General features: G+C 34.9%; 2 protein-coding genes across 2 annotated transcripts in view; both read left to right on the top strand.

The window, feature by feature from the left end:
* The window catches only part of LOC107653614 (glypican-5-like), a 50,873-nt gene extending 45,319 nt beyond the window's left edge, over positions 1-5,554 (top strand). Inside the window, exon 9 of the mRNA XM_016440366.1 lies at positions 4,903-5,554. Within this exon, the coding sequence (XP_016295852.1) occupies positions 4,903-5,093 (191 nt within the window). The 3' untranslated portion in view covers positions 5,094-5,554. The remainder of the gene's footprint in view (positions 1-4,902) is intronic.
* A 2,829-nt stretch (positions 5,555-8,383) lies between these two features.
* LOC107653615 (glypican-1) overlaps positions 8,384-15,721 on the top strand; it is a 36,205-nt gene continuing 28,867 nt past the window's right edge. Inside the window, exon 1 of the mRNA XM_016440367.1 lies at positions 8,384-8,924. Within this exon, the coding sequence (XP_016295853.1) occupies positions 8,768-8,924 (157 nt within the window). The 5' untranslated portion in view covers positions 8,384-8,767. The remainder of the gene's footprint in view (positions 8,925-15,721) is intronic.

Consider the following 15,721-nt stretch of genomic DNA (forward strand, 5'->3'; position numbering starts at 1 on the left):
TATAATGAATAGGTAAATAGATGCAACGTTTTCATAACTTAATGGGAACATTACCAAAATGTTCTTAGAACGTATTTTCATTACCTGAGTTGTTGAGATAAACTTGAACTATGCAAAAGTTGCAGAGTCCGAGGAGCTGTCTTTTGAAATGCAAAATGAGTTAAGGTCAAGTAAAAGTCTTGTAAGTCTTTCTATTTTTTTTTCTCGTTTGTCATTGTTTCTCGGCTGGAAGTTGGCAAAACTAGGCCAAAGCGAGCCTAGCGCTCACTTCACTGTCATGATAATGTATTCAGTCTGTTGGCTGTGTTCTGTGAGGCGTTCAGTATGGTGCTCTCCACCGGTCTCCGCCATCTAGTTTCAGATCTCTGCCGTCTCGGGAGTTACCATGTGACCTGCGGAGGCTTGTTCCTGCAACAGCTAGAGGTTCATGGGAAAGATTCCAAATGCAATCATTCTTCCTGTCATGTGTGGTCATGCTTCACCTGCGTATTTGATAGACAGAAGGTAAACATGGTTTTACGGAGGCGTAATTATACTGTTTGCCTTAGTCTTACGAATGAGCGGCCACATGCAAAGCAATTACGGGTCTAGGTACGTTGTGGCGTTGGCGCATGTTGGCATTTATCAACTCGCTGAGTGTAGAAATTTTATGCATATTTAATATCCCTCTGATAAAAATTTTAAACCTGAGATATAGCCATAAAGATGTCTGTCAGATTTTTGACTTTCAGTATAACATCTGCTCCACACTGCAGCTTATTCAGACCAAGAACCGCCAGTAAAACAGTAATATTGAGAAAGTTTATTGCAATTTAAAATAATTGGTTTATTTTTTTATGTTTTTTTTTTATGTAATTTATTCCTGTGATGGAAAGTGTCACATGATCTTTCAAAAATCATTCTAATATGCTGATTTGCTGCTCAACAAATCTTATTATCAGTGCTGAAAACAGTTGTGCTGCTTAAATTGTTTTTTTTTTCTTTTAAAATCCCGATACATTTTTTTCCAAGATGCTCAAAAGAAGCATTAATTTGAAATATAAATCTTTTGTAACATTATAAATGTCTTTACTGTCACTTTTGATCAATTTAATGCATCCTTACTTAATGAAAGGATTCATTTCTATTTTAAAAATCTTACATATGGTAGTGCATGTTAATTTTTTATGCTTATTTTTTCCTTATTTATTTAAATAAATGACTGTTACATCAATGATAACTCTTTATGTTTCTGGTTTCTGACTTGCTGATATAAATAAACTTATACACAGTTGTAGCAATGCTAATATTATGTTTTAAAAACTGTTGTTTAAGTTATTTCACAAATATATTTCATTTTTACACCAGGGGATTCATGTTGAAAATAAAATAGTATTCTTTTATTATTTGGCTTAATTTAATTCATTATTTAATATTTAAAAATTACTAATATTTTAAATATGTCTAAATATTTAATTAATATTTTTAAATAATATTATATTTTTATTTATATTTACATGGTTGTTTATATATATATATATATGTTTTATGTGTATAATTAATTAATTAATTAATTTGTATATTTTGTATTAAATTATATTTACTTATATTTCTATTTATGAAAAAAATATATTTATATTTTATATTATAATTTTATTTATATTTCTATTTATTTTATACATATTATTTATCTTGTTTATATGCTGTTATGCAGTGTTGGTTGCTTTCAGTGTAGAGGTGTTTGATTATCAGTTTGAAAAACAAAATGATCTAAAATCCCGCAGTACTCATTTTGCTATATTCATTCTAATATGCTGATTTGCTGCTCAACAAATCTTATTATCAGTGCTGAAAACAGTTGTGCTGCTTAAATTGTTTTTTTTTTCTTTTAAAATCCCGATACATTTTTTTCCAAGATGCTCAAAAGAAGCATTAATTTGAAATATAAATCTTTTGTAACATTATAAATGTCTTTACTGTCACTTTTGATCAATTTAATGCATCCTTACTTAATGAAAGGATTCATTTCTATTTTAAAAATCTTACATATGGTAGTGCATGTTAATTTTTTATGCTTATTTTTTCCTTATTTATTTAAATAAATGACTGTTACATCAATGATAACTCTTTATGTTTCTGGTTTCTGACTTGCTGATATAAATAAACTTATACACAGTTGTAGCAATGCTAATATTATGTTTTAAAAACTGTTGTTTAAGTTATTTCACAAATATATTTCATTTTTACACCAGGGGATTCATGTTGAAAATAAAATAGTATTCTTTTATTATTTGGCTTAATTTAATTCATTATTTAATATTTAAAAATTACTAATATTTTAAATATGTCTAAATATTTAATTAATATTTTTAAATAATATTATATTTTTATTTATATTTACATGGTTGTTTATATATATATATATATGTTTTATGTGTATAATTAATTAATTAATTAATTTGTATATTTTGTATTAAATTATATTTACTTATATTTCTATTTATGAAAAAAATATATTTATATTTTATATTATAATTTTATTTATATTTCTATTTATTTTATACATATTATTTATCTTGTTTATATGCTGTTATGCAGTGTTGGTTGCTTTCAGTGTAGAGGTGTTTGATTATCAGTTTGAAAAACAAAATGATCTAAAATCCCGCAGTACTCATTTTGCTATATTCATACATACAGTATTGATATTAGGCATTCAGAAATGTACATATTGCCTCAAACACCATAGCGACTTCCTAATGCTGTTTCCAGGGGCAAACGAAAAAACAATATGCTAAATAAGTAGATTCTCCAACGTTCTCACTTTCAGCATCAGCAAGAATCCTCAGTTTCACACGACTGCTACATATTTAGTGTGATATTATACAACAATTGTGATCATTCCTACACATCTTTCCTGTCAATGCCAACCAGCCTGCAGGCGTTCGCTCTTCAGTCTGATACAAATCAGACCCATTTACCGTTTTAATTGGCATCAACAGATCTCCTCGCAGTGATTGCGAATAAATGAACTCTTTGTGTATTGTACACATGGTACAATGGCTATTGTATAAGAATCTCAGGTTGGATTTCACTGGGAACAGGTGTGACTGTTGTTTTCGTCTCGCCTTGCCTTGTTGCGTCTGGGTCGAATTTGTTGCAAAATTAGGTAAACGGATGCCTCTGAAACATCAAACCGTGAATGTGTTTGTTTGGGCCCAGACATCCTCACGTTAAGTCATTTGTTTGTGTGTGTATGGACACTATGCATCATTTCATTGTGAAACGTTAATGTGTTGCCGTCTGATGGTTTGTGTTCGCAAGCGCTGCGGCTCTCGGCTCGTAGCCTGGTCATGATATATGGCCCTGCTCATCTGCTGTGCAATGCACATATGTTCAACCAAGAACATTATTGTGTGTGTGTGTAGATGCACAAAGTGCATTTGTCACTGTAAGCACAATGGATTTGCTCCCGAAGTGGTCTTTCTTTTGTCGAAGGATTGATTTTTTTGTTGTGCACTCATAAAAATAAATATTCCAAAAATGTGTTTTCACAGCGATGCCATAAAAGAACCATTTAGGGTTCCCCAAAGAACCGTTCAGAACAGTTCTTAGAAAAGGTTCTTTATTTGCATTGATGGTTCCATGAAGAACCATCCATGGAACCATTCCATTGCACAAAAGGTTCTTTATAGTAGAAAAGCTTCTTTAGATTAAAATGTTCTTGACACTAAGAAAAATTAATTTTTATTCAAAGAATCCTAAATGGTTCTCCTATGGCATCCTTGTGAAAACTCTCTTTTCAAACCTTTATTTTTAAAAGTGTAGATTATTAAAATGTTCTTCACATTACACACAATTAGCTTTCTTTATTGACCTCTCCACAAAGCATCCATAGAACCTTTCCATTGCACAAAGGTTTTGTTATAGTGGAGAAATGTTCTTTAGATTAATTAAATATCCTTTACACTAAGAAAATAGTAGTTCTTTCAAGAACAGTTCAATGAAAGATTCTTTGGAGAATCCAAAATGGTTCTTCTAGTCGTTACACTCTTAAAAAATAAAAGTTTTTTTTATTGGCATTGATGGTTCCATGAAGAACCTTCAACATCCATGGAACCTTTCCATTCCAAAAAAAGGTTCATTGTAGTGGAAAAAGGTTCTTACAATTTTTTAAATCTTCAAATAAATGGTTATTTTAACAACTATTCACTGAAAGGTTCTTGGGAAACCAAAAATAGATCTTCCATGGCATCGCTGTGAAAACCCCATTTGAAACCTTTATTTATAGTGGATAAATATTCTTTAGATTAAAATGTTCTTTACACTAAGAAAATAATGTTTTTTTAGGATGAGGTTAAGAACAAATTCATGTGTGTACACAGGTGTTGTGAATTAGGCAGAAAGTTTTTGTGAGAAGTTTGAGACCCTATGTCTTTTTGTCTTTTATTCTTTGCAGAGAAGGTCAGCACTCATACAGAACAGTCTGCAGAATGTGACAAAGAAGAAACATTTCAGTAGGGTATTTATAGTGACTGCCTAAGTGTAAACTTGCTAGGTTATATGCTATCTATTCTTTAAGCAAAGTGCTGATGATGAAGACAGGATGTAGATACAGACAAGATATGTAAATAATATCACAGATAGCTACAGAATCTGGTATGAGCCAGTTCTGCAGTCACTGGCAAAGAGAGGTTAAAACAGGGTCACTTAAGTATCTGAAAACCCCAAATGGTTCTTCTATTGCATCGCTACACCCTTAAAGGTCCTTTATAGTGGTAAAAGTTTCTTCACACTGAGAGAAAATGGTTCTTTGAAGAACTCAAAATTGTTCTTCTATTGCATCGCATTGAAAATCTTGTTTAAATGTGATATCTGCACCTAATTCTTACACATTTTGTTCATTTTTCTTACTTCTTCCTACAGTGCTCACTAAAAAGGAAGTCCATGTACGAATTCCACCACGGGAAGCCATTATCCCAATCCAGCCGCCCAACTCCAGACCCAAACTGGGTGCGCACAATAGTGGAGTCGTCCACATCCCAACCATCTCATCTGTCCTATTTCTTCAGCTCTTACTCCTAATACAGCTCCTTCTTTGGCCCGGTGGATTCTGACGCACAGTAAAAAGACTGAACAATTCAAGCATGCATTTGCACTAGGCCCTTAGAAGTCTGCACATTCGTCTTCTGATCTCATCAGATGCTCAGTAAGTTCTCATGTCGGCCCCCCACAGGATGTGACTATTCAAAAACTAGTTATTCATTTGCTCTGGCCTGTTTTAAAGGGTTTTATGTAGCTACTAAGTAGTGTAAGCAGACATAAATGTATGATCAAGTTACACCATCATTTCTTTGGTGGTTTTACTGTCATAATTTATAGTGCCGCCATTTTGAAACTTTATTGAATAAGGATTTACAAATATGTTCGTCTGGTTCAGTACATTTTAGAGTAACACATCACGTCCTGAATTCATTTACACCCTCCTGCAGGAATTATGTGGAAAGGCTGTTTTGTTTTTATAAATGTGTGAGTATTATTGTGGATTATATTCAAGAAAGAATGAGCAATATCTTAATTCTCCTGTATCACTATACCTGGGTGAATTTTACAAAGGTTGTATTTCACCTCAAAATAATATATATATATATATATATTAATAATTTTGCAACATTAAGATTTTTCCAAATTCTTATTTCTATAATCTGAAAAGTAAATCAATTAAATAAAATTTTCCCCAAAATGCAGTAATGACCATTATAATTCTTTGCATTACAGAGGAAAATCTACATAATTGCCATTAAAATAATACAAGTAATGTAATAAATAAATAAATCTTAATTGTCTACAAAAAAGGCCAATTGTCATTACATAAAATATTATATTTTCTTCCCTTTGATTTTGAGATGAAAAATGACCCAGTTTTTGTAAGATTGACCCACCTGCTTGTGCGATTTTAGGGCTTTTTTGTAAAAAGTCAAATTGTACGTTTAACATATTTATACTGAAATATCTGTATACAAAGTGTGTATATGTTAGTCGGGTTGTGCTTTTGATTAACTCTAGGACACTCAAACACTTATTTTTAGTACAATATTTCATAACATTGGCATTTAACCCTTCTAGATGCAACATTTTCCTACATAGGCCTATTGTTTGTTTCGACAGTTCGCCGTTACGTCACAGTCTTAAACTTTCGTTTGAATTAATTAGTCGCTTTCCATGTAGCTCTGTGCGTGTCATATATATCGATCAATAAAATATATTTTCAAAGTATACACGTGTCTTTTTGATCTCTCTCCCTTTCTCTCTCTCTCTCGAGCTCTCACTCTTGCTCTTTGAAATTTAAATTTTAGTTTCTATTCAGTGGCACCTCAGCGGCAACATCAACCGCTGAGCCCCGTTTTTCTATTAGGCCTATTTTATTTTCCTGTTCCTGGCCCCTTTAAATCCCGGTTTGTAGGCTATATCCAAATGTTTTTCAGCCCGATCTGAGCCTGTTTTGTATCGATTACATAATTTCTGACAACATATTCTGAAGCCTACTCTATAACAGCGATGTTTGCAATAAACCAGTCACGCCCAGAACGCAATTGAGTCTTCATGTCTTTCAGCAGACATGTAATTAATGCTGCTTTTTTTAATTAGCTGTGTCTTATTATTTAGATGCCAATTAAGCTGTCATGAACATTTCCTGATCTCAGCCGCACTGAAACCCTTCATTTCGCCATTGCTGCGTTTTTGTGCCAACAAAGTGCATATGGCAATGCTGCCTTTGAAACTGCCTTGAGCTCAAAAAGTGAGTGCTTTACTATTCTTTTAGTTCGGTCAATTATGACTCACTTTTCATTTTTAACCGGCATGGCTGTGCGCTTATTGTCGTGAAAATAATTATTCTTTATGCAGCTGTGTAACCCCATGTAGCCTAATTTAAATAACCCCGCTCGACTCAAACCCGCAAGAATTTAAGTGCACTTAATTAGACGTGTCTTGACTGAAAAATAACAGGCTTTCGCAGCTGACTGTGTTCTCGGTTTCAGCCTATAACCGATTCACTCTGTTACACGATCGCGTCCATTTAATATCCCACCTCAAAATCAATTGCAGTGCGGGATACATTGCCTTACAGTAGTCTGGGAAGGCGGCAGGGGGCGTCGACTACCACCTGCAGGTGCCTTTACACCCACCCCTCCTCTTTGTTCTATCTCAGGGCTGGACTTGTTCAGTAATGTTGGGAAATTCATTGGAAATTCGAACGAACGGATCGTTTCAGAGAGTCGATTCATTTGATTCATCACCTCAAAATATTCCTCAAAGGTTATTTTTTGTTGTGAAAGAAATGTTTATGCTTACATTACGTTTTTGCTGTAGATTTTTTTTTTCTTTTTAATTTAGCAAATTTAATTTGATGCCCAAAATGCTGTAGGTATTCAGCTCTTTAAGACACAACCAAACGTTTTATTGTTTATGTCTCCAACATTTCATTGACTTTAAAGTTTTACTCCCAAACCAATTTCCCACTTAATTTAGCTTATTTTGGCTGCCAGTTTTCATTGCTAGATGAAGAAAAGAAAAATTCACTGCACTCACAAACTACAATTGGGTAAATGTTCATGAATTGCTCAATACCAACCTTGATGAAGGTTTGCTGGTCTTAACTGAAAATGTGCACAAAACACACCAGTCAGATCTATGGAAGCCCGTTTCTGCCACTGAATAAAAATAATACATTTTTATCTGAATACATTTTATCTCACAACTCTGACGTTTTTCTCAGAACTGTGAGAAATAAACTCAGAAGCGCAAGAAAAATTGTTGGCAATGAAACTGCTGAAAAGTTATGTACTCAGAATTCTGACTTTTTTCTTACAATTCTGAATTAAAATTTCGCAATTCTGACTTTTTTCATCAGAAGTCCAAATTCTAACTTTTTCCCCCTCTGAATTTTGAATTTACATCTCACAGTTCTTTCTTTTGTTGTTGTTTCAGTTTTTTATTATTATTTTTTTCCATCACGTAAAAATAAATAAAGTAATTGCAACTCTTTATTTCACAATTCCGAGTTAACATCTTGCAATTCTGAGTTTATATCTCGGACTTTTTTCTTTCTTTCTTTCTTTCCCTCGAATTTCATGATAAAACGGCAGATTTGTGAGACATAAACTCAGAATTACATTCATTCATTCATTTATTTATTTATTAGGCTATTTTTATTTATGGGCATATTATTTATTATTTACAGGCATTAATACAGACCAGATTTGGAGAAGCAAACCATCTTACGCTAGTTTTTCACCAAAGAATGCATTGTTTCTATTACAGAAAATGTTGCGAATCGATTCCTCCAAATCGTTATAAGGAGCCGATTCAAAAGAACGACTCCGTCGCAAATCGGACATCACTATTGTTCAGTGAGAACGGGACAGTAGAGAGACAGTCAGCACAGGAGCAGCACTGTGCGCTTTGTCCCGCAATTACTACAACAGTATTTACTGTTCATACTATACTAGCTACTTAGAGGGATATTATTAATTATGCATTATCAATAGTGCGTAAAGACATGAGCACCAGAAACAGATCCCCACCGGACTGATCAATAACAAACATCCTCTTTCATCAGGACCACTGGTTTTAAACCTGGACGTGCGTTTGCTTGTTCCCTAAACAAGTGGATTTAATTCTCTATCCTGCTGTTGTAGAGAGAGTCGGATGCGTTGAATCGCTGTGTGAAGTGTAGAGCATCAGCGTCAGTGGACTTCATCCTCCTCCTCGGTCTCTGGATCAGGACACAATGGATCTGACAGCGGTCGCGCTGCTCGTGTCGTTCATCTCCGTGTCTCTGTCAGCGGATAACGCGGGCGGCAAAGTGCGGAGCTGCGCGGATGTGCGCCAGTTCTACAGCGGCAAAGGCTTCACGTTAAACGGCGTCCCGCAGTCCGAGATATCAGGTATGAATTACCGGTGACAGAGGTCATTGTTCCAGCCGGTACAACGGTCTCATTCATATTCAACGCTGTCGTTTCTCTGTGTGGTCACTTGATATGTTTATGGAGTTTATCTACCTCACGAGATTAATAAAATCTGTCTATCTATCTGTCTGTCTATCCCATTGTCATCTGCCTGTCTTTTTGTATTTTTTGTTTACCATCAACAATGTTTAGCTTTTTTGCACCTGACACGTTCCTCTTGCCTCGTGAGGTGTGTATTCTTATTGTCAAGTTCAGGAAGCGCGTGAACAGATGGAGGACCCCAGACAAAAGCTCTACTCGCCGCACCGAAAAGAACAATAGACAAAACTGTAACTGCTAAAACGGGGCTACACCTGGCCTAATGCTGTTCACGAGCGACTTCCCCGTTAAAAATGACCTTTCGGTTCATTCATCAGTTCTATACACCCACCCACCTGATGTCTGGATCCCCATGTGGTGTGAAAGAGCATGTGCTGCAGCTGATCTCCAGCAGTATGTGGTCCCTGTAGGTCATGTTATGATGAACACGGTGACGGCCGGATTCGTAGATTTCCCTCAGGGTTGCAATTTAGGACTAAAAACCTCACTGTAATTGTAATATATGTGGATTGTCTGCAATTTGTAGTATTAATAAGGAGTGGTGGTGTTATTAGATATACGTACGCCAGTGTGAACTTAGTAAATCATGTCATTTGATGAGCAAATCTCATGATTTTCTTTGTCATTTGCAAGTAACAAGCAGCAACTGAAATCCATGCAGTCAGCAAGTGATTCGTAGCTGCAGCCAGTGATTTTTCATATTCTCATTAGAGGCCAAAAAATGTTGGCAGTCTGTGAATCTGTCCAATGCATGCTGGGTAGTATGAAATCTGCCATCAATCTTTATGACACAGCCATATTTATGATAAGAGGTCGCACATTATAACCGGTAATATGTCACCAATCAGTCTGCATAAACATGCAATTATATCAGTGCATGATGCGCTCCCAGTTTTTTTTTTTTGTTGTTGTTTCCCAGAATTCCTCTGGGATCCATATGTCTAATTGTGCTGTGTGCCCAAGAAGCTAAAGGAGATAAATGATTGCACATGTGCCACACTGACACGCATAAACAAACGTAAATAAAGCAGCAAGGAAACACAATTTGTACAACATCGCCATTATTCAGTGCACTTTTTCTGTAAGACAATGAAAATATATCCGTACAATATATATTCAGCACTTCCAGTTCCACCCAAAAACACCTACTTGTACACACAAACATCACCTCAGCAGCCCCCTTCACTACTAAGTGTTTTTGAGGCATTATACTTTGGCATCCTCAGCACATTTGAGGGGCTGAGAGAAACAAAGAGTTCCTATTGGCCGAGAGGAAATTCTCAAGGTCATCGCCTGCGGTCTAAATGACAGAAGGGGGAGATGAGGAAAATGTAGCATGTGCCGGGCCGCCCACCGCCGTCTCGTTTGAGACCGTCTCAACATCTTTTATTCATTGTCCAAACGGTAGGAATAAGTTGTTCGTTTAAAAGCCTAAAAATGGTTGGAGGCAAGATTGTGTTTGTCTGCTTGAAGTTCAGGTTTATTTCTAGAGATGCTTTATAAGTTAGTGGTTAAATATAAATGGTTTGAAATATTGAGTGATTGAGCTGTGTTTAATTGTATTTTTTTTAAGTTTTTTTATTTAATGTTAAATTATTTTACTATATTTTGATACTTGACAGTTATTTAAAAAATAAATAATATAATAAATATTATGGAATGCGCTGTATTCAAACTCAATGCCTTTCAAAAGACTTTTGTGTTGTATTGTGAAACACAAAAGGAGATATTTATAGCATGATGTCTGAGCTGCTCTTTTCCATACAATGAAAGTGAATTGGAACTAGGGCTCTTAAAGGGGTAATTCACCCAAAAGTGAAAATTTTGTCATTATTTACTCGCCCTCAAGTTATTCCAAACCCGTATGAGTTTCTTTTCTCTTTTGAACACAAAAGAAGATATTTTGAAGAACCAAATAGTGGATGGTCCGCATTGAGTTCCATAGTATGGAAAAAATACTATGGAAGTCAGTAGGGACCATTAACTGTTTGGTTACCAACATTCTTCAAAAATCTTGTTTTGTGTTCAACTGGCTGGACATAATGTAGAGTAAAGAGTAAATAATGACAGAATTTTCATTTTTGGGTGAACTATTCTTTTAAGCAAGATTTTCTGTAAAATAAATTTCCATCTGTTCTTCATTCACAGCTTGAGAAGACTTGGAATATAGAGCACACGTCACTTTAACTACTTTTATGATGATTTTTGTGCTTTTTAGAGCTTGACAGCCCCAGTCCCCATTCACTTTCATTGTAAGGTGAAAGTGCAGCATGAACGTGCTTCAAAACATCTCCTTTTGTGTTCCACAGAAGAGAGAAAGTCACACTTGTTTTGAACGGCATGAGGATGAGTAAATGATGACAGGATTTTCATTATTTGACTGATGTAAAATGGGTTGCAAACAAAATTCAGTGACAAGTTTTATTAGCTAATTTGTATTAATTTGCATTTTAATACTACCGAGATTAAGGCATTAAACAAAATTTGACTTTCAATATAAATTGCATGATTATATTATTTTACAAAATTCTGACAACACAATAATTTTCACAGAATATTGTTGTAACGTTAACAAAACGTTGTTTGAATGTTGAACATGTTCTAAGTAGCTGTCATCTCCTCAGATTATTACAATAATTGTTATTTTGAGGTCACTTTGACGGGTGTGACCATGATACCCACATTGTGCAGTTGGAGTTGGTGAGTTGAAGGGTTTGAGGTTTCCGCCACGTTTTGTTTTAGCATGTTAGCGTGTTTTAGAAAGAGCTGATCTTAAAGCATTACCTAAAGGTCAGAGAGGAACCAGAGCTGAATGCTGCTGTCTAGAATTACCAATGCAACTAGTGTGTCTGCCATTTTTACGAAAACAGAGGCAGCGTATTGTTCACTACGTGACACTTCGAGCCCTGCGGTGACTCTAAACAATGACAATCTCACATTTCGCTCAAGTAGGCCATGAAGATGGGAGTCGGCTATACGTGCGATCTCGCATTTGTTTGCGATCGTAACTTAGTTATTTTAAGAGATTTATTTCCAGGTTTTGAAAGCGAGATCTAAGTGTCCGCAGTGTTGATGGATTTGTGATGTTTGGACCTGTAGTCTGGTTTCAGACCTCAGCTTTGGCTCATGTTTGCTGCTCTTCTATACAGCGAGGCACACACCCATGAACCCTGTGTGAAATGAAAGCGGCACACACCCATGTTCTCAGCCACATTGCCACACGCACATCCAACCCCCATGCAACCCGTGTGGAGGCACACGGGCCTGATTTGGTTAAGCTTTTTGCATATATTAGAGCCGTTCAGTTGAGAGTGATAATCAAATTTGCTCATTTGAACTTGTTTAATTATTTTTACGCATTTCATTTCTGTTTGCACGACTGTCACAAATTTTAATCCAGTGGTTATTCCTCACAAATGGAATTATTAGACAAGAACTACCAGATCAATTATGAAGTATGAACTGATCTAATATATAATTGAAATATCATTGATAAATGTGTATGTGTGTGTGTGTGTGTATGTGTGCGTGTGTGTGTGTGTGCGTGCGTGTGTGTGCATGTGTGTATATATATATATATGTATACATATATATATATATGCACACACACACACACACACACACACATACATACACACACACATACACATTACTATATATATATATAGAGAGAGAGAGAGAGAGAGAGAGAGAGATGCTTTATATGTTTAACAAGTTTTTTTCAATTTAAAAATAATTTACTGTAATATTACTGAATCAACCTGGCTATATTAGTTTAGATTAAATTATTAGGTATGAAGTTATTATCGTATTTAATGTTTTTATATATTGAGATTTAGTATATTTTACACAGTGGTAATGTAAACTAAAAATGAAAAATATGCTTCATATGATTTAAATTAACAAGTTTTATTCCATTCGAAAATAATATGTATTGTAATATGACTGAATCAACATGGCTATAATAGTTTAGATTAAATTAAGTAGAAACTTAATTATAATTACTATTAATAGTATCTTATACATTCAAATATGATGTATTATTAATTATAATATTATTTATTTAAAAATCATATTTATAATCATTTGTGCCGAATGCTCATGTTTTTGCTGATGAATAGTTGACTCGTGATTATCTGAGCATAATTACACCTTCTCCCACACAGTTTCTCTCCCTCTGGTCCACTGATTGTTCTTTTGAAGTGTGGGGGTGTTTCTCCTTCGCGGCTCAGCGGGGGTCTGCAGTGCGCAGTGATGCTTGTTAGAGTCGAGATCATGCAGATCTGATCAGGGCTGAAACATGCCACCACACTCTCAATCTTCCACCCTCATGCCCTGCCACTGATCGCGAATAAAAGCACAGCTGTACTCAGAGGTACACGCAACAGCACCTGGAACGACTGACTAGTCTGCTTTTGTTCGGGTGCATTGGAGTGGTTGTAAAAGTTGGGCTGGACACGTCAAAGTTTTTGAAAAGCATTGATTGTGTTCTAAAAAGTGTGGAGGGTAGATATTTCTTCGAAATAAAAATACAGAACAAATAATTTTTTGACAAGAGCTGAATTAATTTCAGTGAACATTTCTGTGTAATTGCAGAATAAAAGCTGAATAAAAGAAGAATAAAATATTGTCTCTCAACAGCTATAATTCACCATATAAACTATGGTTCGCACCAAGGTTATTATAGTTAACAAAAAAAATAATTAAATTTTATTTAAATAAAATAAAATATTAAGAAAAACGCTTTAACTTATTTTATGTCAAAGGAAAAAAAATACAAAAAATAATTTAAACTATTAATACTATAATAAAATATCAATACTATATTAAAAACTATAATAATATAGTATCAATGACACTAAAATAACACTGGGTTAGCACATATTTTATTTTATTATATATATATAGTATATATATATATATATAGTATATATAGCTAATATACATATTCTAAAAATATATTTTTCTTATATTTCCTTATGTACTGGACATATATGTATGTATAATGTATAGTGTAAATATAAAGACATTGTCCAAAATGTATATTAAGATTGGAAGGTCTAAATGAAATATATGTTAAATCTTTGCACTGTTTCCAATGTATATTTGCTGTATAGATTGATGTGACCTGTTTTGCTAACTTCTACCCAGTAACATTTACATTGATGTAAAATCCAAAGCAAATTTCATTTCTTTCAAGGTATATTTTATCAGTTCTTACAGTACATTCCTTGAGAATCAAACCCTTGACCATTGTTAGTGCTATGCCCTACTGTTTAATCTACAGGAATGTCTCAAAAACCAGAACTGACAGTTGAATTGCTCCAGCATCCACTTGCTTGTCAACAAAATCGACCCCCTTTTAAGAGTCGATTATCCTATAAGATGTAGAAATCATATACTGAACATGTAGCAGTTAGCATTGCATTAGAGTTATAAATGCAGCCAAGTTGCTGCTGTATGTTGATAACCCTCTTTACTTACTAGAATAATTCTCTCTCCACAACAACAACAGAAAACCCTGACTCATTTGCTACTTGAAATCAAATTCAGCATTGTTTAAGCTATGCTGTTAGCACCTCCAGCTAATTAAATACATGAAATGGCTCCATTTGTGATTAGTCTTCCGCAGCCTTCGACAAGTGTTCGTCACCTCGTGCTGAACGCTCGCTAGCAGCAGTCTTGTGAATAATTCACAGTAGCGCTGGGCGTCCCTCCAGCTACTTTGCTCTGTCAATATTAATTGCACGTTTTTTGCGTTGGCCAATTTGCTGTCAGGTTATCTCGCTGCCAACATGCTGGTGAAAGGGAAGAGAAGTGAGTGAAGACGGAGATGTGATTATTATCTCTGGCAGCTTTCTTTGTTCAAGAAACATTATACAGCTCGAGTGGCAGAGTCACAGAGTGCTGTGAAATGTGTGTCTCGGCATTTGAACAAGATTTCCATGAGTGAGAGAGAATACAACACATGTTACATGCTTGTTCTCTGTGACGTTGGAGACTGTGGGTCTCATTAACTAATAATTGTGTAGACTATTTGTATTTATAAGCACAGGAGAACCACTCATAAAGATTTGTGCCTAATCACATTTTAATCACTATTCTAATTTTAAAAGAATAGTTTACTCAAAAATAGTTTACCCTCAGGCCATCCAAGATGCAGATGTGTTTGTTTCTTCATCAAAACAGATTTGGAGAAATTTAGCATTTCATCACTTGCTCACCAATGAGAGTTCAAACGGCTGATGAAGACATCACAATAATCCACACAACTCTAGTCTATCAATTAATGTCTTGTGAAGCAAAAAACTGTGTGTTTGTAAAAAAATCCATCAAGATGTTTTTAACTTCAAACCGTTGCTTCTGGCTAAAAAACCATTTCTCATAATATTGCTTTCTTCAGTGAAAAAGTCATCTCATCTGAATCAGGAGAGAAATGCACATAGATCAAGCACCGTTTACAAGAGAAAACAGTCCAAAACTGTTCTAAACAAATATGTTGGTGGATTTTGATGTGAGAGGACAACAGGGGATGGACTTTTTCCACTGGACAAAGTGCTATTTTGGATTATGGACTCATATTTTGGCCAGAAGCAGGGGCTTAACGTCAAAACGCCTTCATGACGTTAATTGATGATCTGGAGTCGTGTGGATTAATTGTGTTGACTCTCATTCTG

The sequence above is a fragment of the Sinocyclocheilus anshuiensis genome, unplaced genomic scaffold (assembly GCF_001515605.1).
Source record: "Sinocyclocheilus anshuiensis isolate Anshui unplaced genomic scaffold, SAMN03320099.WGS_v1.1 scaffold1079, whole genome shotgun sequence".
NCBI classification, from domain to species: domain Eukaryota; kingdom Metazoa; phylum Chordata; class Actinopteri; order Cypriniformes; family Cyprinidae; genus Sinocyclocheilus; species Sinocyclocheilus anshuiensis.